The following is a 21,254-nucleotide window of genomic DNA, read 5'->3' as shown; positions in this document are numbered from 1 at the left end:
TTTATTTAAATTTATAATAGCAACTGCTGCAAGGAAACCAATCTTTTTTAAAACCCTCATTTTTCTACCATACCCATAATCGCATCATATGCAACAGCTCTTGTGAAAAGATCCATAACTTGAATAGCTGACCACAAGACGCATTCGCATTGGTAACAATCTAACATATCCATGTTTCCAAAAGGCAACATATTTAGCTTGAAGTATACACTGGAGTTCGTCATTACACTGTTTTGGGAAAAAAGTTACTCACAGATTTGACAGTCACAGAATTGATAATTGCTCTGTTTTTTATCATAGATTAATCTCTATTATCATGACAGTCACAGAATTAACAATAGTTACTCACAGATTTGACAGTCACAGAATTGATAATTGCTCTGTTTTTTACCATAGATTAATCTCTATTATCATCACTTATGTACGGAAAGTTATAATTTATCAATGTGGTATCATTAGTGTGAGGCTACTGGAATTTAGCAACCTCTAAACCAAGTACAATTACCTACTTTCCTAATCAAAATTGATAATTATTTAAGAAACAGCCAACACCACATGTTCTTAAGGAAGAGCTTGAGAGTAAATAAATTCACAAGTATCAATTAAAAAAATATGATGATATAAATTAGGTTTATAATAGCAATGAAAACTGAACAATGATAGGAAGCAAACATGTCTTTTGTTCACTTGTTTCTATCCATCCTCTTGCTTTGTGTCCTCTTTTTACAAGGCACCTTTCTGATTGTGGGTGTGGATAGTTCATCACATTGAACACCCTCCTCCATATTGTTGTCTCTCGCTTGTTGAAATTCAAAGATGGTTTCCTGCCGAGTTTCAGGAATGACAATCGAATCATTGTGTGCAACAAACAATTCATCATGATCCTCTACCTCCTCTTCATGCTCACTACCTGATGAGTGTGATTGTTGGGCTTCCTATACACAAAAAAATTTAACTTATTTAAATAACTTAATACCTCTAGTTAAATTATTGCACAAGTCATATGATATTATAAAGAACTTACCTCAGATTCATGACCACTCACTAAAATCTCCCCTCGATCTACCAAATGTTGTCGTAGGCCTTGGGAACCATGTAATAAAGCATATTTTAGGTCCTCCTCTGAAGCTTCCTTTTGAAATTGGTGAACCTACATTAACAAACATAACCAAATTTATAAGGTATAATGAATCATAAGATACAATTAACTTAGAAGTTTTTCATGACTTTTTATGAAATAGAAAATACAGTAGATGAAAATATTCACTCACCAAACCACCACGAATGCTATTATACCCACCAGATCCTAATTAATAGGATCCAATACTTGACACCCTAGCTTGGGTTGCTTTTGTTGTATCTCGAAGGCGTCTTCTAGATCCTCCTCGTGTAGATGGCCTATAGTTTGGATTATTGTGGGATTTCCTCTTAAATTTGGCATCTTTCATAAGTTCATCCCATGTCACTTGGTCTATAATCCAAGCTGGACGTGGATATCTCAAGTCTTTTGTCAGACTCGACCTTAAATTATCTCGTTTAGAGTGCATGTATCCGTGCAATATCAAGAATGATATCTTTATTAAAACCTGGATTTCCAAATGTTGTTATGACATCTTTAAAGAGTTCCTCTTTCTTAGCATTGGATTGCTTCCTCCAATCCATTTGAATGGTATTTCCAAATAATTGTTCTGCACGACGAAAAATAAAGTGAAAAAATTTTAACCCCACTTCATCCTTCAAGACATTTCCTTCTGAGGTGAGCAAGATTGTAACTTCTTGCGTTCCTTTTGTAGTCACTAAGGATATTGTTGTAGTCTTAGGGGTTGAGGTAGATGCTCCTATAGGTGCATCAATCACTTTGCCATTTATTTCCTGTATTTACAGTGAGATTGTGAAATTGTTAGAAACCCAACCAAAATATGAAACTATTTCTAAGCAGCCAGTAAAGTTGCAGTAGTCAACAAGAATGAAGGTCGAACAATAAAGAGAAAGATTGTTTGACAATATCCGTAGTTTTGATTTTGTTTGTTTTGATTGGGATTGGCGCACAAGCATTCATAGTTCTGATTATGTTTGTTCCATCTTTGTGATTGATTCCTAGGAAGAAGTATCTAGAGGATGTTACATGTAACAGAGACAGTTCATCTTAAGTTGTAGTGACCAAAGTATCTACAATGCTACAAATGAAGAGGACAACCATTGAATAAAGGTTAATGACCAATCATAATAAAGTTCTAATCATAGTATTTAAAGAAAATAAAACACAATAAAAATCATTAATTGTTAAATTATGAAAATGAAAAATCTATAATTAATTTTACCTGTTCATCTGAGGTAGGCCCTGCACTCTCCAACAATGCCCTTTCCCATAACTGAATTTGTACAAGTATTTCTTGTCTGGTTGGAACATTTTCAGGAGTATCTGGTAGGAGCCTTAGTATTCTTGATTGTGAATCTATGAGACTCCTCAAGGAAACTTGTTCGGTTGTTGGTGGGAGAATTCTGACTGAACCCACATCAGGAACATGATGCAACAAATGTTTTTTATAAGATAAGTATACACATTATTCAAAAAATTTAAGACATTGAGAGCATTAATTTATAGGAATATTGAATCCTACCTTAATATATCAGTAAAGCATGTATTTGTCAGTCCATGTGTAACCTTCAAATTCAACAACAACATAAGTGCTGCCAATATAGAAGTATCTGCATTTGGGAAAACAGGTGTCGTAGCCAACTGAGCTAGGGGGGAATCAATAACTTCTTCAAAAGATGTGTAGAAGTCTTGGATGAATTCATTGACACCAGCCTCATTTATCTCTGAAGTGTCTTCATCCATAACTGTGTCTTCTTCTTCATCTTGAGAGTGGCTATCATCGGTGACATCTGTTGGTTCTTCAGAAATATTGTGAACTGGAAGCGGCTTTTTATCAGAAAACCAATTGAAATGGTCAATAATAATGTATTGAATAATGTGCACCTTTATTTATTTAAAAAATAATAATTTGTTAATTATAGTGTACCTCTTCTATATAAACCCCATAGTTCAATCTATGGATACCAACAAGTCATCGCTTCTTTAGTTTCCTATTTTGGCACCTATTGCAAATGCAATACACCATTTCGTTGAAGTATTCATCTGTCCCTAGAGTGGGTCTTGCTGGTCGTTCATCTAAATATTCAGATGATGATGATGTGCTATTTCCCTGAATGCACCTGTAAAGCGGAAAATCGCTATCGAACCCTAGTTGTTCTCCCCTCTTCCAACTCCGAGGAGAGAGAAGGGAGGTTCGCTAGGATTCGATGGTTTTCACTTAGGGGAGAGACTTTACATTCAAAAGAGGGGTTGAAACCCACAAGATCCAATCCCACGCAATGCAAGATTGGATGCTAAATGTGTTTCAAGGGTTAAGAAAGCAAGGCTACCCTCTTTTGTAAAGAATGTGCATAGGAGAATTAAGCTAAGCATGCATAGAAAGTGATAAAGATTCGCTTATAAACTGAGATAGGAATACAGTATGAAGCTGCGGACCTAGAATTAGCAGTAAAATGTCGATACGGCGCTGTCCTGCAAATTTGAGCAAAAGTTGTCGGGACGATGGCGCCCGGCGCCACGGTCCTCCGAAAAATCCGTGAAACGAAGGGGGATCTGTTCGTCTCTGCACAAGGATTCCAGATCTTCAATTTCAGCCACGTACCTGCAACCTACACACAGAAAAGCGAAGACGATTGGGGGGTTAGGGATTAGGGGTTTGCCTTTAGGTCAAACCCCGGTTTTGGAATTAACCAAGAAATGAGCAAGAGCTGTAAATGTAAATGTATGTAAAACAAGTATTAATACCTTGTTCTAAGGATGTTGGTATCCTTATGTGCGAAGGTTTAGATGTTGTATGTTGTATGTTGTATGTAGCATGTAGTATGTGATCTCCTCTTCAATGGTTGAATCCTTGACTTGAATGCAACACTTAGCCTTGAATGGAGACTTGAAATGATCAATTGCTTGAAGGAATGCTTGAATGCTTGAATGCTTGAATGTTTGAGTATAGTTTCCACGCCTTTTCCATCATCATCATCCCTATATCGAATGAAAGAGGAAAATGTAGTTTATATACTTGTCATTTAGGGCTGATAGACTGATTTTCCCGACCTTAGGCCGACCAGGAAAGTTAATTTCCAAATTGCAAACAAAAAGACCCGAGACCCCTTAGGAGACCGGGCCCAAAATAGGACCCAGGGACCAGGGCGCTGGGCGCCTGTTGTGACCATTTCACACATCGCCCCATCGCAAATGGGGACCCCCTTTTTTTGCTCGTTTTTCGTTCGTTTTCGCTTTCGTTTTTAGGATTTTGTTAGTCAGTTAGTTGTCTGGATTTAGGGTCAAGCCTTAGGGTTTTTATTTTTGTCTTTTCAGGCCAAAATCCAGTCGTTTTTGAGAGCTTTTGAGCTTCCTTTTCTAGGATGCAAATTTTGAATGCAATGAATTCGCCAGAATGGTTTAATGTTCAATTGGAATGTTGATGCAGAGCTTAAATTTGTCTAAATGTTGAGAGAGAAGTGTGAATTTTTTGTTCGATTGAATATTTTGACTAAATTTTGACTTTTTGATCTTTGCTCCTGGGCATTGGAAATGATTTGTTTTGGCCTTGTGAAGTGTTAAAATGTGAAAAATCATGTTATTTTGGCCTGTAGGAGGAAAATCGCTCCTGTCCCTCAGTCAAGGACGGGAGCTCTTTTCCAAATATCTCACTATTCCTGCAGAGTCAAGACGAATTTCAAATTGGAAGTGATGGAGAACGGCGAGATCTTTCCATTGAATATAAATTGAAGATTTTCATGAGCACCGAAACGCCTCCAGGAGGAAAATCGCTCCTGTCCCTCAGTGAAGGACCGGAGCTACAAATCAAATTTTGCCTTGTCCTTGCAAGATTTTGGCGACTCGATGATTTGAAGACGTCCAAAGGGAGATGCTTTACCAAATGAATATAATTTGAGATGCAAAAATGGAGGAGAATGGTCCAGAATGCAAAGTTCGCTCCTGTCCCTCTCCAAGGGACCAGGGCGAAGTACCTTATAGCTCCCGTCCCTCTCCCAGGGACCAGAGCGATGTCCTTCATTGGGCAAAATCCAGGCAAAAATCAAGATAAGTTTACGTCCAAAGGCAAGGAAGAGCGTGAGATGAACTCATTGAATACAAATTGAAGATTTTTAAACGTCCACAAGGGTCCCAAAAGACCTAGTTCGCTCCTGTCCCTCAGGGAGGGACCAGAGCGATTTTTGTTATAATTAATTTTCTTGCCAAGTTGCGGACGATATCAAGGCATGGATGAATGGAGTAGAGCATGACGAATCCGTTGAATATAAATTTGGAACCTGACAAAATGAAATGAAGGCTACAAGAGATGGATCGCTCTTGTCCCTCTCCAAGGGACCAGGGCGATACAATGGTTATATTGCCTTTTACTTAAGTTTGAAATCGATCTAAGTCAAGGAACGAGGGTGGCAAGGACATTTCAAGACATCTTCATCGAGCACAAGCACTTAAAGGTCATCACAATGAAGAGATTTACACTCTAAGACCCAGATCGCTCCTGTCCCTTGGGAAGGGACCAGAGCGATATCTACATAATGACATAAATTTCAAAAGACAATCAAGTTTCGAGCAACCAAGAGGGTCGAAAGGACATCATTTCACGTAATGAAGATGATTGCAAGTTGGTACAAACAAGAACAAGCACATAATGATGAACTTCGCTCCTGTCCCTCAGGAAGGGACCAGAGCGATGTTGGATATATTGGCCACTTCATGCAAGATTTACGTAGGGTCAAAGTTTTGCAAGGTCTTAGAAGGTCCATGGTATGATAGGAAGGTGATACACGAAGATTTCAAACGTAAAATAATCACCAAAATGAACATAGGGACCATATCGCTCCTGTCCCTCTCCAAGGGACCAGGGCGATTTGCCTTGGACTCTCCATTTTGTTTCAAATGCGTGCTAAGTCAAGACTTCATAAGGTCATACAAGGTTCGAGACATCGTTTGAAGATCACATGCAAGTGTTTTGAACGTCCAAACATCGTCAAACATGCTAAAAGCTCACATCGCTCCTGTCCTTTGGACAAGGACCAAGGCGATCCCATCAAAAACACTCATATTCCTTCAAAGTCGAGGCAAAGCAAGGATGGGCATGGTAAAGGACGGCGTTTGGAGGACATCACAACGAAGATTGAAGTTAGAAATTGCCAAGATTATGGAGAAAGACATGGATCGCTCCTGTCCCTCTCCAAGGGACAAGGGCGATGATCCCTCTAAATGTCCAAACACCACATGCAAACAAATGGAACAAGCGTAGAAGAAACGAGCAAAGATGATATTCGCTTCACAATGAAAGATCGAAGATCAAAGATGCATATTGAACGTGAAAAATGGAGATCGCTCCTGTCCTTTGAACAAGGACTAGGGCAATGAACACCCAAAGGCACATACGCGCACATGCAAGACGATCTAACTCAAAGGATCCATCAAAATGATCGATATTGAACGTGGAAAGGAAGGAGATGAACGTTAAAATTGCAAGAAACATGACAAAATCATGGATCGCTCCTGTCCCTCTCCAAGGGACCAGAGCGATGAGGTACGTCCCTTTCATTTTCATAATTTTGGCGCCAAATAAACATTTCAAATTTTCCTTAAATGCTAAGTTCGATAAAATTGAAAATCCTATTTAAATTAGCATTTAATATGGCGTTGATCATTTATTAATTATTTTGCCTTTATTTAAAAATCGAAATTGATAATTTAAAAACGAAAGGCATTTAATTAATTATTAATTAATTATTAAAATCGAATGGAGCGCTATAACTGGAAGTCGGCCTTGTTATTTTATTGAAAATCATTTAAAAATGGTTTTATTTTCCAAGTCGGCCTTGAGGGATGAATGCAATGCAAGCGCTATATATGGAGGGTGAAAATAATCACTTTCACATAATCATTTTTAGCCTTCTACATGCGATCTTGAGGAGAAAGAAGGAAGTGCGAGGCATATTTCAAGTGTGGAGTGCGAATTTCTATTCAAATCCAAAGGTGCGAACTATTATCCAAGGAGGCGCTAGTACATCCAAGGTGGTGCGATATTGCAAGATCTTCATTTGAGCGAATTTGCCAAGGGTTGAAGACTACGTCAAAGGTGCAATTGAAGATCACGTTCAATCCAAAGGTGGCGAAGTTGACTTCTTGAGGAGATCACATTGAAGACAAAGGTGGCGAAGTTGATTTCTTGAGGAGATAACGTTGAAGACCATTTATACATCAATTTTGCCTAGGCGAATTTTGTCTTTTTTGCATTCTAGAGTTAGCTCTCTATTGAGGTATGGCGACTTGATTTTATTGTTTTATTTATTGATCGTCATATTTTAAATTTTGAAATTTTCAAATTTTGAATCTCTTAGCTCAATCATCGTTGTTTTTTTAGGAAATGATAACTCTAGAGACTTATCATGATGTTTCCTAAAAAATTCTCTCTCTAATCTATGTTATTTATTGCAAAATCTAGTCCTTATAATGAAATGTTGTGTAGGTATGGCGACCCCGAAGGCGGGAGCATCCACCAGTCGCTCAGCTCTCATGAAAGAAGATCAGAAGACCGAAGAAGTGGAGACCAAGATCGTGTCGAAATGGAGCAACATTGGAGATACAAACTTGGGGAACTTTAGCACGAAGAAGTTTCGAGAGGTCCCTTACATTGGCAAGCCATCACCTGTCGCCCGGAGAATAATAGAGAGTGGCATCATCAAGGCGGCCGGTTTTTCTCCAGCTATTCAGTGCCACGAGTTGATGATCGAGTGTGCCCGTCACTACAATCGACAGTCCAGGACAATTGTGTCCAATGAGGGAAACACTTTGGCGTACCTTTCAAAGGAAGCTATAAGTGAAGCTTTCCATCTTCCAGAGCACAGGGACATGATATATAAGAGCATTGAAGGAGCCAGATCAGTGTACGATGATGATCCAGATGCTTGCCTAAGCATAATCAACAAGAACTGGCTACTCAAGAGTCGTCCCCGTCTAAGCAAGGTACCGAACACACCGCACCGGATTGATTTCCAGGAGGAATACAGAGATTTGATTACTATGCTCAACCGAGTTACAGGAGCACCTCATGCCTTCTATTTTGAGAAGTGGATGTTTTACTTCATCCAGGTGATTGTTCAAGGAAAGGGTACGATACATTGGGCTAGGATAATTAGCCATTGCTTAGACGTACAGTTGAGGAGACTCAGGGCTACTAAGTCCTTCCACATGAGTTCATACGTCATCTATGCTTTGATCAGGAGTGTTGAGTACACAGGACTACCTCACAGAGGAGTGATTGGAAGAGGACCCGGCAAGGTCAGAGCTTGTGAATCCTATACCTACTTGCATCATCCGCCAGGGAAAAACTACAAGTTAGTTAATGATACTTTCACGATGAACATCACAAGGACGTTGCAAGGTGGGATTCACAATAGATTATCTCAGGATGCCCAGGAATTCATCAAGAGGTACGGTGCTTGGTTCATTCAGTTTCCCAAATTCACTTACATTAGAGTGCATGGATGTCCTTTACCTCCATACATGTTGCCGAGGTATCCGACAGACAGAATTGTGTTACTTGAGGTAACAAGGCAGTTGGCAGCATATGTGAAGGCATTCAGACACAGACATCAGAATGGAGTTCAGGTACCTATTATTTTGGGTAATTCAGTTGAGGTATGTCCTAATGTCTTAGCCATGGATGACGCAGAGAAGGAGTTAGCCTTGTATTCTTTTTCATCTTTTGCTTGGAGAAATAGCTTTGATCCACATGGACATTTGGAAGAGACGGTCGGTAGAAGATTTAGACATGAGCATCAAATTGAGGATTTTATGATGAACCTCCTAGATGATCTTGAAGTGAAACGAAAAATACATTCTAGATTGCCTTTGGATTTCATCAAGAAATGCAGGATTTACAGAGTGGCCGACCAAGCTCAGGACAATGGCAGGCATATCCAGTCTTCCTATGATAGAGAAAGCAAAACAATAAGGTTGGATTGGAATGAGCCCGAGGTCGTGGATTTAGATGCTTTGATGGCACCAGTCTTGTCTTGTACTCGCAGATGGGTAGACGTTCAGCATCAGAAGTTGAGAGAACAAGGCATAGCTATGTCTTTCACTTTGGAAGAAAAATCAGCCGAAGGTGGAGCCAGTGTGAGTGAAGGCAATCCCAATCCTAGGAGTTCAGGTGAAGGTAACCTTCGATGTGCCGGTGAGGGCAATCTCCATCCGAGAGGTTCGAAGAGAAAGGAAAGAACAGAAAAGAAAGAGTCTTCCAAGAAAAAGCAGGGGGCCAACAAAGATCAAGTACCAGGTACTTCTTCTAGATCAGAGAATACAACAATTCAAGTAGAAGAATCCATGGAGTCTATGGTACAGAATGACAGACAGGAGGAAGGATAGGCACAGCATGTTTCGTCAGATGGATCTCTCCAAGACTATGAGTTGGATGAAGACAAAGAAGACAATGAAATGACATCTCCTCCCAGACAAGAAGAAATAGTGCATAAAGAGATTCAAGTTCAAGAGACAAGATCGAATATCCCAGATTGGTTGAAGGAAAGATTGACTAAGGTGATCGTAATAGAGGACGAGGACAATGCAATTGATTTAGAGAGCCTTGTTGGACGCTCACATGAAGTAACAGAAAAGAAGAAGGCTACCAAGATGTCCAAGATGATTCGAGATGAGACTGGATCCAGAAAACTGCAGATAGCTACACCGGCAGCAGACAAATATGAGGGTGAGATCCTAGCAGAGGAATATGATATACAGACTTTTGAGTTAGGACCATCCACAGCAGAGCAGACTTTAGACGATGCCACCGACACATTTGAAGCATTGAAGGACAAGCTTAGAGAAGAAGTGGAAAAGAATAGAAAGCTTGAGAGAGAGGTCGGTGCATGGAGGACATATTTCAGTCACATCAATGAACCTTTGGGACGTCAGGATCCAGCTAGATCACCAGTGCAAGCACTTCCACTTCAATCAATCAATGAAGCAGAAAGATTCAGGAACATGGTCCAACGTACAAGTAATTGGATGGATAGATCTCATACAGTGGCTATAGAGTTTGTAACAAGGATGATGAAGATTATTCATCAAGCTATCCAGGTTCTTGAGATGATCCACAATTTGATGATAACAGTAGCTGCATTCGCCCATACCAAGGATGTCATCATTCCTGTCTTGAAAGTTATTAGACACACATCAAGGAAGGTCTTAGCACAAGAGAAGATCTTGGATGGAGAATATCACAGTTTGTTTCATTGGTCAACCTTACTCCATATGAAGAATGTTTTCTTTGAAGACATCAGTACTAGATGTGGCCAAGTTGAGGAGGTGATCAATCCGATCCAGGACAGAGTATTTGAGGTACTTCGTACCATTCTTGGCAGAAGGATCGAGGTCGAGACAGATGTGGATATGCAAGAATTTGAGGATAGAATCAAGATCATCTTTCGCAAGGACGCAGATGTTACAAATGAACAGTATGATCAGATGTACGCCACCATGCTCCTGATTGATAGAACGAAGGAACTTGAACCTACTTGGGACGCAGCTCTTCTAGATGCATTCGATCAGATCATCCACTTAGAAGAAAGTATCAAGAATCTTCCCGAGATTCCAATCACAGAAATCGAAGGAATCGTGACAAAATTCATTGCATATGCTAAGAAAGAGAATTGGAAAGGGAATAAGATTCTAGATGAAAGGTTGTTACAGATGACATGACATCTTATTTCTCATTGGTTGATACCTCCTAGGTTTTTGTGCCAAATTTAATATTTGGCTATGTATTTAATATTGTTCAGTAAAAAGGAGGTCATTTGTAACAAACCCTAATTAGGGTTTAGGTGTCATGATCTTGTCCGTTGATTTACTTTCAATCTGGACCTTTCATTGTAACTGGGGATGCTATTTATACCCCCATTTTTCATTTCATTTGGTAATAGTTAATAGTGTAATAGAGAGTCAATAGTTGATTAGAGTTATAAGCAATTTTATTTTATAGCAAGATTGAGTCTTGAAGAGAGAAATTCAAGCAATTGTTGTACATGATGATTTGGAAATCAATAAAATATTGAAGTTATGGTGTTTTGTTGCAAATTTCTTGAGTTATCTTCATGGTTGTTTGATACACTTGAATCGTGCTCAATCGAAGTAGTTTGTTAATTTGAAAGACTAAGTGTGAGATTTGATATTTGGTAGGATTCGTAATCCAAACCACTAGCTTCTTGCTGATTGTAGGAACGCCTTGTGTGGTCGACTGGAGAACACTTTGAGTCCTTAATCTTCAATTATCATTGTGTCTTGGATATGTACCTTCGTAGTAGTGTCCTTGATCTTTTGATGCATTGAATACCATTATATTACCTTAGAAGATCGCACTAATTTCAATTGAGTTGTTATCTTATGGCAAAATTGAGGTTGGTTGAGTCTTGCCAAATCTCGTCCATACTAAGTCATTCATAGGGTTAGGCTAGATTAGACCTCTTTAAACCCTATCTTTTGCTTTTTTTTTGAAAGTTCCTTTTAGTTTAGTAAAATCTTCGAGCTTTAGAATGCGTAAGACCCCTTGGAGGAAACAGCAAATCACATCATACCACTAAAAAAGCTTGTCCACACGTAGAGACCCTACTAAAAGAACCTTGGAGTCTACCTAACTGATCCATTACGCAAATCTTCAGCAGTTAGAGACTATTTTCTCAAGAGAGGATAAGATGCCTATTGGTATTTTATTCTGTGTATGATTGTGTACAAAATACACGTCAACAGCGCCATGGTCCTGGGGACCAGGGCGCTGGGCGCTCTGGTCCCACCTCCCGGGACAGCAGGGTGCAAGGAGGTTCAGGCCAGGGTGCTTGAAAAATGCAGTTTTCAGTGTCGTGAGCAAGTTTCAGGGTCTCCATTCAGGTTGCGTGTTGCGTCGCCATCGTGAAGACCAAAATGCAGTCGAAATTGTAAGTGTCGCAATTTTAGGACGCTACAGCACCATGTACTATCAGCAATAAGAGAACGGATTTTACTTCAAGTGTTTCTTCTTTTTGAAAAGAAGATGTCTCTTAGGTGCATGATATGTTATATCTTAATAAATTTGAAACTTTGGAATCATGGCTTTAAGATGAGATACACAAAAGTGGAAATAACCTCTCTTGGGCTTTGGGTAGTGAGACTCTAAAGTAGACCTCGTCGTATCCTCCTCCTAAAAATTATGATTATATAAACAAAAATTCCTATCATCTTGTTAATTTTGTGTGTGTACATTTGCATATGTTTCTATGTTAAATGCCCCATGTTTGATTCACACCTAATGTCCACTCCATTAGTTTATGCGTAATAATTATAGAAATGTTCATTTTAAGACCTATCAATGCTTATATTGTTAAACAAAAATAATAGCAGGTCAATAGTCATAAGCCAATACTCATGAAATCAGGTAAGGAATAGTCTACATTAATAGTACCAGGGCACACTTGGAGAAAGAGGACAGGCATCCTATGTTCTCTAGATGAAATCTGACCTAAAAAAGAATGTCTATTGAGTATCATTTGAAACATGAAAAACCACACACACACACATATAGATAGTGTTATATACAACTGCACACAGACATTTATGAACTAGTTAAGATCATATCACAAAAGTCTCTCATGTTAAGCCATTTGACAGTGATGGTCACCACCAAAGTCAACACAGTAAGAAAAGAGGCCTAAGACAGTAAAAGGCACAACATTCTCAAAAGAAAAGATATAGTCAATAATTCAAAACACAAGCAGTCCCATAATGAGAAGTTATGAGCAGCATGGATTCAAAGATAGTTCATTTGGGCATGAAAAGACTAACATCACAAAGATTTGCATCACATAGAAATTGAAGAACTCGTCATTACCATGATGAAATTGAAGAACTCGTCATTACAATCTAAAATCAAAGTATTGATCAGCATAAAAAGCAGTCCAAATAGAACCATCAAGATTCAATGATCTCATTTTGACAAGGGTTTCATTTGTCAACAATGTTGCAGCATAAAGACAGTTAAGACAATGTGATATAAGGATATTGAAAAGAGGATAGTAAAGCTCAAATAATACATTAACAATGCCATTACACACGAGGAATGCCAGTTCAAGTTGAGTCTCAAATATCAAAAATACTGCGAGTACCAAAAATAACAACATAAATACCTGGTCTGCCATTTCGTATAGAAACCAAGAAAATAGCCCTAATAGAATTGCCAAGGTAGAATAACCTGAAATACATGGATTTAAATTAATTAAAGAATGAGCAACAAAATATAGAGTAAATACCAAGATTATGCAACCCAATATGAGGTAATTTATGTGTCCAAATTTCCTTGTCCTCAACACTACACTTCGACTATTTTCACAATCATCTTCAATGTGAATTTATGTATAAAACTAAAAGCTTTCAAGTTCTTACTTACTACTCATTTTCATTTTCAATTTATAAGAGAGTTCTTTTAGTAGTTTTTTTGACTTATTAAATTCTAGCAAGGATTAGATGTCATTAAGGATTAAATAATTCCCCATAAATATTTCTCTATGACAAGTATCATATCAAGGAAGGATACGTGAATATCAACAAGTAGATGAAATTCTCTCATAAAATGATATAATAATGATTTACTAAAGATAAAATTACAACATTTTGAACATCTATAAACATACCTTTCTTTGCAAAGTGCTTGATTTGTTCAATTTGCTTTCCTTATATTTGCTTTCTCTCTACTAATGGTGTTGTTCCCTTCTGCAATTTTCAAATTACTTTGTTAGTTTTTTGTTTCAAGATTAATATACAGTTAAAGAATATCTCCATATTATTCTGAAAGGGTCCAATAACAGTAACATTGCCAGGGGTTAAAAGTGTTCTGACATCAAAGTGGACACAGTAAATCAAAAGTCAAACACACAAAGCAAATGCCATGGTATGCAGTTATTAACAGTCCCACAAGGTTCCTCAAAAATCAGTGAGAAGAACGCAACAATACAGTATTGAATGATCAAAGAAGAATACATGGTGAGTTGCATGGGATGGTAGTCAAAGATTTGTATGGGTTTTCTTCCACATTGCACAAGAAATCTGTGAAGATCAAAGAAAGATACTTCATAGTTTAACATGTCAATGATTCATTTTTGGGCATGGGTATTAGTTTAACCTGTTATTTCTGTTATTACTAGCATATATGACTGTAGGTCGTGCCTTATTGAGAAAGAATTATGGAGATTTGAGAAGGTTGTACACCCTAGAGGCGGCCATACCACATGAGAAGGGGGTGTGGGAATGTGGAGCCGAATCACCCCTATTTGAGTGCTCAAAATACCTTGTCCTTAAGCATCTAAGGGATATTTGTTGATGCAAACCCAAAATAAGGTAGACTTTGGTGAGTACTGTCAATAATAAAGGATTGTACCCTGTTGTACCTACATGCTACAGTTGTTTTGAAAACAGAAATTCTGAGATTTTTAATTATATTATCATTTGAGATTGTTTTGGTTCAGTTTGAGTCATTTGGGTGTGGTTTGCCAGTTCATGAGTAAGGAAGTGTGTTCAGTATGCTGGTATATCATTTCGTTGAAGTATTCATCTGTCCCTAGAGAAGGTCTTGCTGCTCACTCATCTAAATATTCAGATGATGATGTGCTGCTATTTCCCTGAATATACCATGAATTGGTAAGAAGTCGAATCTAAATGTATTATAATGTCTCTGATAATTGACCATGTGTTGCTAAGTCCTTGGATAATAAAGATGCGATAAACCAATCAGGTACATGTACAATCACAAAAGAAGTTTACAAATAGGAACCAATGGAAATTACTTTTGAATAAGATTCAAAGACTTTAACATGATGTGGCAATAGTTTTTCCATGACTATCATCAAATAGGAGAGATGAACCCTCAAATGTTTTCTCTAATTTTGAAATGCCAAGTGATGTAGTGCGTCATCCAACAAATCTTGAGATTTCTCACAAGACTAGCGCCTTATTTAATGAGAGGTCAATTTATAACAAGGACTTGCAAAGTGTACAACATATCCTAACAACACTTTATGTAAGCATCTCATAACTGTGGCATTTGTTATTCTCTGACTGTTCACAAGCAAAACTGCTTGTGTTAGCCTGCACTACCAGTTTTCATAGTAAAAAGCTTCAAAACATTTAGTAGGTTTAGAAGGGGGAAATTCTGCCAAAGTTGGAAATTTCAAAGAGGTATAAAAATATTCAAAGCTATATTAAATGCAAATAATGCATAGTCACACTAATACAATATGAAAATGATGTTAGCTTCAATGCCACATGCTCACAGTTTTCAAAATTTGATATACCACATTATCATATAATATTAAAAGAGTTGCACTCACTCTCAAGTTTACATACTCTACGCCCTAGAGCCACAGACTCTAAAATGACAAATGAAACTTCAAAATAAAAACTTGATACATGATATCATGCATGATCATTAACACAATTAATGACATTATGCCAACATCCCTGTTGCAATGCATCTGAACCCTAAAATAGTTTTACAATATCACTACTTCCATATGGCATTTAAAGTATGTGGGCTAGAAAACAAATCTAGATGACAAAAATGAGGATTCATATCAAGGTAAATGTGTTAACCCGCCATTGGCAGATTCAGTCAAATATATTCAGCCGAGAGATTTGTTGAAATTCCTTGAGGTTCATTTTATTTTTTATTCTTACCAGTAACTCGTGGTATGCAGAATAATATTGTGGATATTTTCCATTTGGCCCCCCAAAACCTTCCTCCCATGTATCTAGCAGGACCAAGATCTTTTCTCTAACATTTAAATCCAGTTGCAAAATACAAAAAATTAACACCCACATAAAGGATTGCTGAAAATATGCACTAAGCCCAGAAACCATAAATCATTTGAGCTACAACCCAACAAAACATGTGCATATTATACACAAGCTTTCTTCCAGACCTTTTTCTTTACTATCTTGACCATTTCATGTAGCACATCTCTCTCAGCAACTTGCAAGTGGACACTGTGAAGAAGACCTTTCAAGAAACACAGGACAGTCATGCTTCAGTGCTTGTACACAACAATATGACAGCAAGTGCAAAGGTTTTAACAGTCAATGCATCAATAAATGACAATACAGTAGAAGCCTACAAGATGAACCAAAGACAGAGACTGTGATTTACAACACTCATAATTAAAGATTCAGGAACAATGATCCAAAGAGAGTTTAATAAAAAGCCAATGAGAGCAGTATAAATACATTGAGAAATCTCAGTTTGAAGGCAGAGGTAAAGGTGACTGTCACAATAGCAACTCAATAGGAGCCAACGAAGTAATTCAAATCCAAATAGCAGTGATAAGGGGAGTATTTTTATGAGTCATGTAATGATGCAAGAAATATATTAGTACATTCATTTAGATTCCCTGTCATGACACAAAAATGACAATCATGTGCAGTAAAGCTCAGCTTAAGGACAACCACAACACCATAATCAGAAAATACCTATCAAAAGTAGGCAATCACACTATAACCTAAAAGAGATATAAGAAATGTTTTGGAGATTCATATTAATAGGCCTAAGAGCAGTGATTTGAAAATTGTAGTGTTTGCAGGATCCCATTACAACACTCAAAAATAGAGGAAAAGGTAGTATAAAGTTCTAAAGAACAGTAACATTGCCAGGGGTTAAAAGTGTTCTGACATCAAAGTGGACACAGTAAATCAAAAGTCAAACACACAAAGCAAATGCCATGGTATGCAGTTATTAACAGTCCCACAAGGTTCCTCAAAAATCAGTGAGAAGAACGCAACAATACAGTATTGAATGATCAAAGAAGAATACATGGTGAGTTGCATGGGATGGTAGTCAAAGATTTGTATGGGTTTTCTTCCACATTGCACAAGAAATCTGTGAAGATCAAAGAAAGATACTTCATAGTTTAACATGTCAATGATTCATTTTTGGGCATGGGTATTAGTTTAACCTGTTATTTCTGTTATTACTAGCATATATGACTGTAGGTCGTGCCTTATTGAGAAAGAATTATGGAGATTTGAGAAGGTTGTACACCCTAGAGGCGGCCATACCACATGAGAAGGGGGTGTGGGAATGTGGAGCTGAAGCACCCCTATTTGAGTGCTCAAAATACCTTGTCCTTAGGCATCTAAGGGATATTTGTTGATGCAAACCCAAAACAAGGTAGACTTTGGTGAGTACTGTCAATAATAAAGGATTGTACCCTGCTGTACCTACATGCTACAGTTGTTTTGAAAACAGAAATTCTGAGTTTTTTAAAATATATTATCATTTGAGATTGTTTTGGTTCAGTTTGAGTCATTTGGGTGTGGTTTGCCAGTTCATGAGTAAGGAAGTGCGTTCAGTATGCTGGTATATCATTTCATTGAAGTATTCATCTGTCCTTGGATAAGGTCTTGCTGCTCATTCATCTAAATATTCAGATGATGATGTGCTGCTATTTCCCTGAATATACCATGAACTATCAACAATAAGAGTAAAACTTATAACTCGAGTCTTACTTGTTTTTAAAGAGAACATGAATCCAAGGTGCATGATACCTCCTTTCATAGCTTAGTGTAGGAAGCACATTCCGCACCTCTACTTCCTTTAAGTACAATCATCAGGCATCAATAATAGAAAACCTTTTCAGAATATCCCTAATAGGTAACTTCATTGATATGCACCAAACTCAGAAATTACATCCAAATACTACACAAAAATACAATTGAGATCTTTGGTAATGTATTTATTTTCATTGCTCTTTTAGCAGCTTCCACACAGAATTAATTTTGTGCATTAGCCTAGAACTAATTTTTTGCATTAGCCTAGAAAGGATCTCTCATAGCATATTCTTTCAAGTTAGATCGGTGTCAGCAGCATCCAAGCAGATTATAAGTTGCAGAAAAGGATTATATATTTGTCAAGACCACCTTACGTAGATTTAATTACCCTATCAGACTAGCAATGACAATTATACAGTAAACCTTTATAATCATTATTTAAGCATTGTTTGAGACTTCTGAGGAAAGAAGCTAATTCTCCCCTATTTCTATAAGTCATTAGAGAAGGGGACATTACACCCCCTCTTCCTCCCACCCACCTCATAGGGCTCTGTTGGACTCAGCGGGAGAACTTCCAGCTACTGGGTTGGTCTCGCTCAAAGTAAGAATGCCATTCAATCATGACTTGGCTCTTGTTTTGGGTTTTCAGGCTGAGGACACACGCAGTCACAGAACCATTTGTAATCGCCAGAAAGAGAAATCTGAGCGCCCTGCATCCCCTAATAAGTTGCTAAGCCCCTCATTTTTATGATACAATGAACATCAATCCTATGGGTCACCATATTCTCATAAATGCGGGAGGATTAACTAAAAGTACAGTGTTTCCACACAAGTATTCCATGGAAATATCTGCTATAGTTTACAAAAACCAGAGATTTGACGATGAGGGCTTACCCATTGATCTTCGTAAAAGGTAATAAATTACAAATTAAGGATGCGTATTTGGGTTCCCCAGAAATGTAATGTATTTGAATATACTAACCCACAGAGTTTGGGCTCGGACAGGGCAATGGTAGCGGAGGATGAATCCATGCTTCATGGTTGAAGCTTATGATAGCAAGAGTTGCAGAAAATGGGTTTTTGGCAGATATTAAAGTTGGAAATGTTCTAGCAGATGCACATGCAAATGTGGAATCATAAGCAATGCACCTGAACCGTTTGATAGAACATCTCGAAGAGATGTTAAGGGAAAAAATGAAATGATTGCAAGGACTGCACAAAATGGATATGTTGCAAATGTTTTAGGAAATTTCAAGCAAGAACTTACCTGATTCAACCCTTGGGCCGGCTATGGCATCGAAAACTGTTGAAGATCTCTAAACCCCTCGATCTGGAGCTGGAAAACCAGTACACGAAATGACATCAGTTGGAGGTTCTGAATCAACGGATGCTTCAAAATCTTGAGGTTCTGAATAAAAGCTTGGTTTGTTGCCTCTGCTCCCGGTGCTCCTACTTCCCCTGTAGCTCTTGCCTCTGCTAGCTGGATGGGAAAATATGGGAGGATTTTGTAGGTTAAATAAAACCCCTCCATTCCTTCCCGCGATCCCGCCATTGATCATGAACACTGTGAACGCCTCGCATGATGCCGCTGCCGTCGGAGAAGCATTGACATGTTGAGCTTAGTGATAGAAGAAAATAAAAGACTGGAGGGAAACAATATAGTTTTAGAAACGTGTTTTCCCTATTGTCTTAATTTTTAGACAATTAAATAATAAAAAAAGTAATTAAACAAAAAAAATTATATTTAAGACAAAAGTAATCTTTTGTCTTAAATTAATGTCTTAAATACCCCTCTTGTGTAGTAGTGATAGAAGAATGTAGGGAGCAGTAGAGGGCCATTTGAGGGATGGGTTAAATCTCATTCCTGAGTAGCGAAGGAGTCAACGACAGAGAGATTAGGAAAGGGGTTTACAAGTGTGGCTGCATCAGGGACCGCCCGAGTGCATACACTTACATCTTCTTTTGGGCCTGTGCTTAAACATCACAAACTAAGCTTTGACTGCATGTGCTGTGAACCCATTCTTTCCCTTAAAGTTACTTCCGTCAGTTTCCGTTAACATTTGAATTCAAATAGTGTTCCCGCGTTTGATTTCATAGAACAAAGCAAATGACCGCAGCTGTCATAAATACCTCGCCGCTGAGATATTCTCAAGACCTTTCCAGCTTTATGTAGCGGATGAAAGACATGGGCATCCTCACAGTGCAGACTATGCAACAAACAGATTTTCCATCTCGATCAGTTTTATTTGCCAACGCACTCTCTGCCTGTGCTAAAATGGGAGAGTATGGGCTTTCATTAAAGCAGAACGAACGATAGGCAATTAATATCAGATGCTAAGGTTGGAAATGCTCTGTTTGACATGTTTGCAAAATGTGGAAGTTAGACAAGGCACGTGAACTGTTTGGTCAGATGCCTCAAAGAAACGCGGTCTAATGGAATGCTATGATTGCAGGATATGCACGATATATGATTGTTGAAATGGATTTAGAAACTTCCAATCAAATGTGATTGGCTGGTATAAAGCCAGACTCTGCAACAGCCAGCAGCCTTTGCCCTCTGCAACCTTTGCTAGCATTTATCCAGCCTGTGCGAAAATGAGAGCTTTGGAGCAGGGTACAAGCATCCATCACAGAGATGTTGTAGCTCGCAACTGCCTAGGTAAACTTGTATGCAAAATGTGTAAGCTTAGACAAGACACATGAGCTGTTTGACATAATGCCTCAAAGATAATTGTTCTCCTGGAATGCCCTTGATTGCAGGATATTAACAAGATGGATTGAGGATATCTTCACAGATTGTCAAAATATTGAAAGGTAATATTTGTCCATGGTCTTAATAAGTTCTATGTTACTAATGAGGGTATAAATATTACATACAAATATAGAAGAGATGTCAATGGTGATATTGTGTTTGATGAGATCCATACCTTGCATTTGTAAATCTAGCTTCCTTAATTTTCATAAGGATGGATTTCTACCATAATTCACCACCAAAGTGAATGAGAAACTTCAAAGAGCCTATGCGAAGTGGGGTAGGTGGGGGGAGAGGAGGAGAAGAGAGAGAGATGTGATTATCATATAGTTAGGGAGTGAGAAGCATCTAACAAAATAATGAGGCCAAAACCTCCTTGAACCAAATCAAATGTGTGGGAAGTATCACCCCAACATAAGAGTTGATTGGTACATGCCATTAAGGAATGCCCATAAAAGGTGGATTGATTATATCAACATTAATATTAAATGTGTTGTTGGTCCTATATATTGTTAAGGCTAGGTCAACCATTGATAGTAATGTGTGACAATCAAAGAGTTTAAACTACCTAATATAACACAAAGTTCATTCAAAACTTGATGTTTAGTCTCCAATTAATTAATCATCTTTTCTATATACACATAATGATCGTCATGAAAATGCCCTTGGTTTTTATTGTATAAATGTTGCATTATTTTTTTTTTTTAAAATGGCTTCAACTTCTACTTCATTGTAAGATCAATTCCCTCAAATTATCTAAAAGCCAACTTTTTCTAGGATTTTCATGAGGAACCTCTAATTACTTCATCATATGATTTGATAATATTAATC

General features: G+C 38.0%; 1 protein-coding gene across 6 annotated transcripts; it reads right to left on the bottom strand.

Annotated features, from left to right (window-relative positions):
- Nucleotides 1–427: 427 nt before the first annotated feature.
- Nucleotides 428–19,317, bottom strand: LOC131032137 (uncharacterized). 6 transcript variants are annotated; one of them, XR_009358460.1, is made up of 9 exons: nt 18,939–19,317; nt 13,768–13,846; nt 13,264–13,328; nt 3,027–3,209; nt 2,622–2,926; nt 2,322–2,506; nt 1,272–1,872; nt 1,025–1,150; nt 430–935 (listed from the first exon to the last, which is right to left on the bottom strand). XR_009358460.1 is itself a non-coding variant. In XM_059208952.1 (6 exons), exons 4-6 carry the CDS (start codon nt 13,273–13,275, stop codon nt 684–686), a joined length of 390 nt encoding a protein of 129 aa, XP_059064935.1. In that variant the 5' UTR covers nt 13,276–13,328; nt 13,768–13,846; nt 16,051–16,127; nt 18,939–19,312; the 3' UTR covers nt 550–683. The 6 variants fall into 6 exon arrangements, 2 of the variants coding, with proteins under 2 accessions (XP_059064935.1, XP_059064934.1); XR_009358458.1 differs by having other exon boundaries at nt 428–935; nt 2,622–3,209; XR_009358459.1 differs by lacking the exon at nt 1,272–1,872 and having other exon boundaries at nt 432–935; nt 2,622–3,209.
- Nucleotides 19,318–21,254: the final 1,937 nt, after the last annotated feature.

The sequence above is a fragment of the Cryptomeria japonica genome, chromosome 7 (assembly GCF_030272615.1).
Source record: "Cryptomeria japonica chromosome 7, Sugi_1.0, whole genome shotgun sequence".
Classification (NCBI taxonomy): Eukaryota; Viridiplantae; Streptophyta; class Pinopsida; order Cupressales; family Cupressaceae; genus Cryptomeria; species Cryptomeria japonica.
Note: the sequence above shows the minus strand (reverse complement) of the source record. Positions and strands in the feature narration are given on the sequence as shown.

Coding starts and splice junctions, on each gene's coding strand:
- LOC131032137 (XM_059208952.1), bottom strand. Junction 936..1,024: donor TGAGTGGTCATGAATCTGAG/GTAAGTTCTTTA, acceptor TTTTGTGTATAG/GAAGCCCAACAATCACACTC.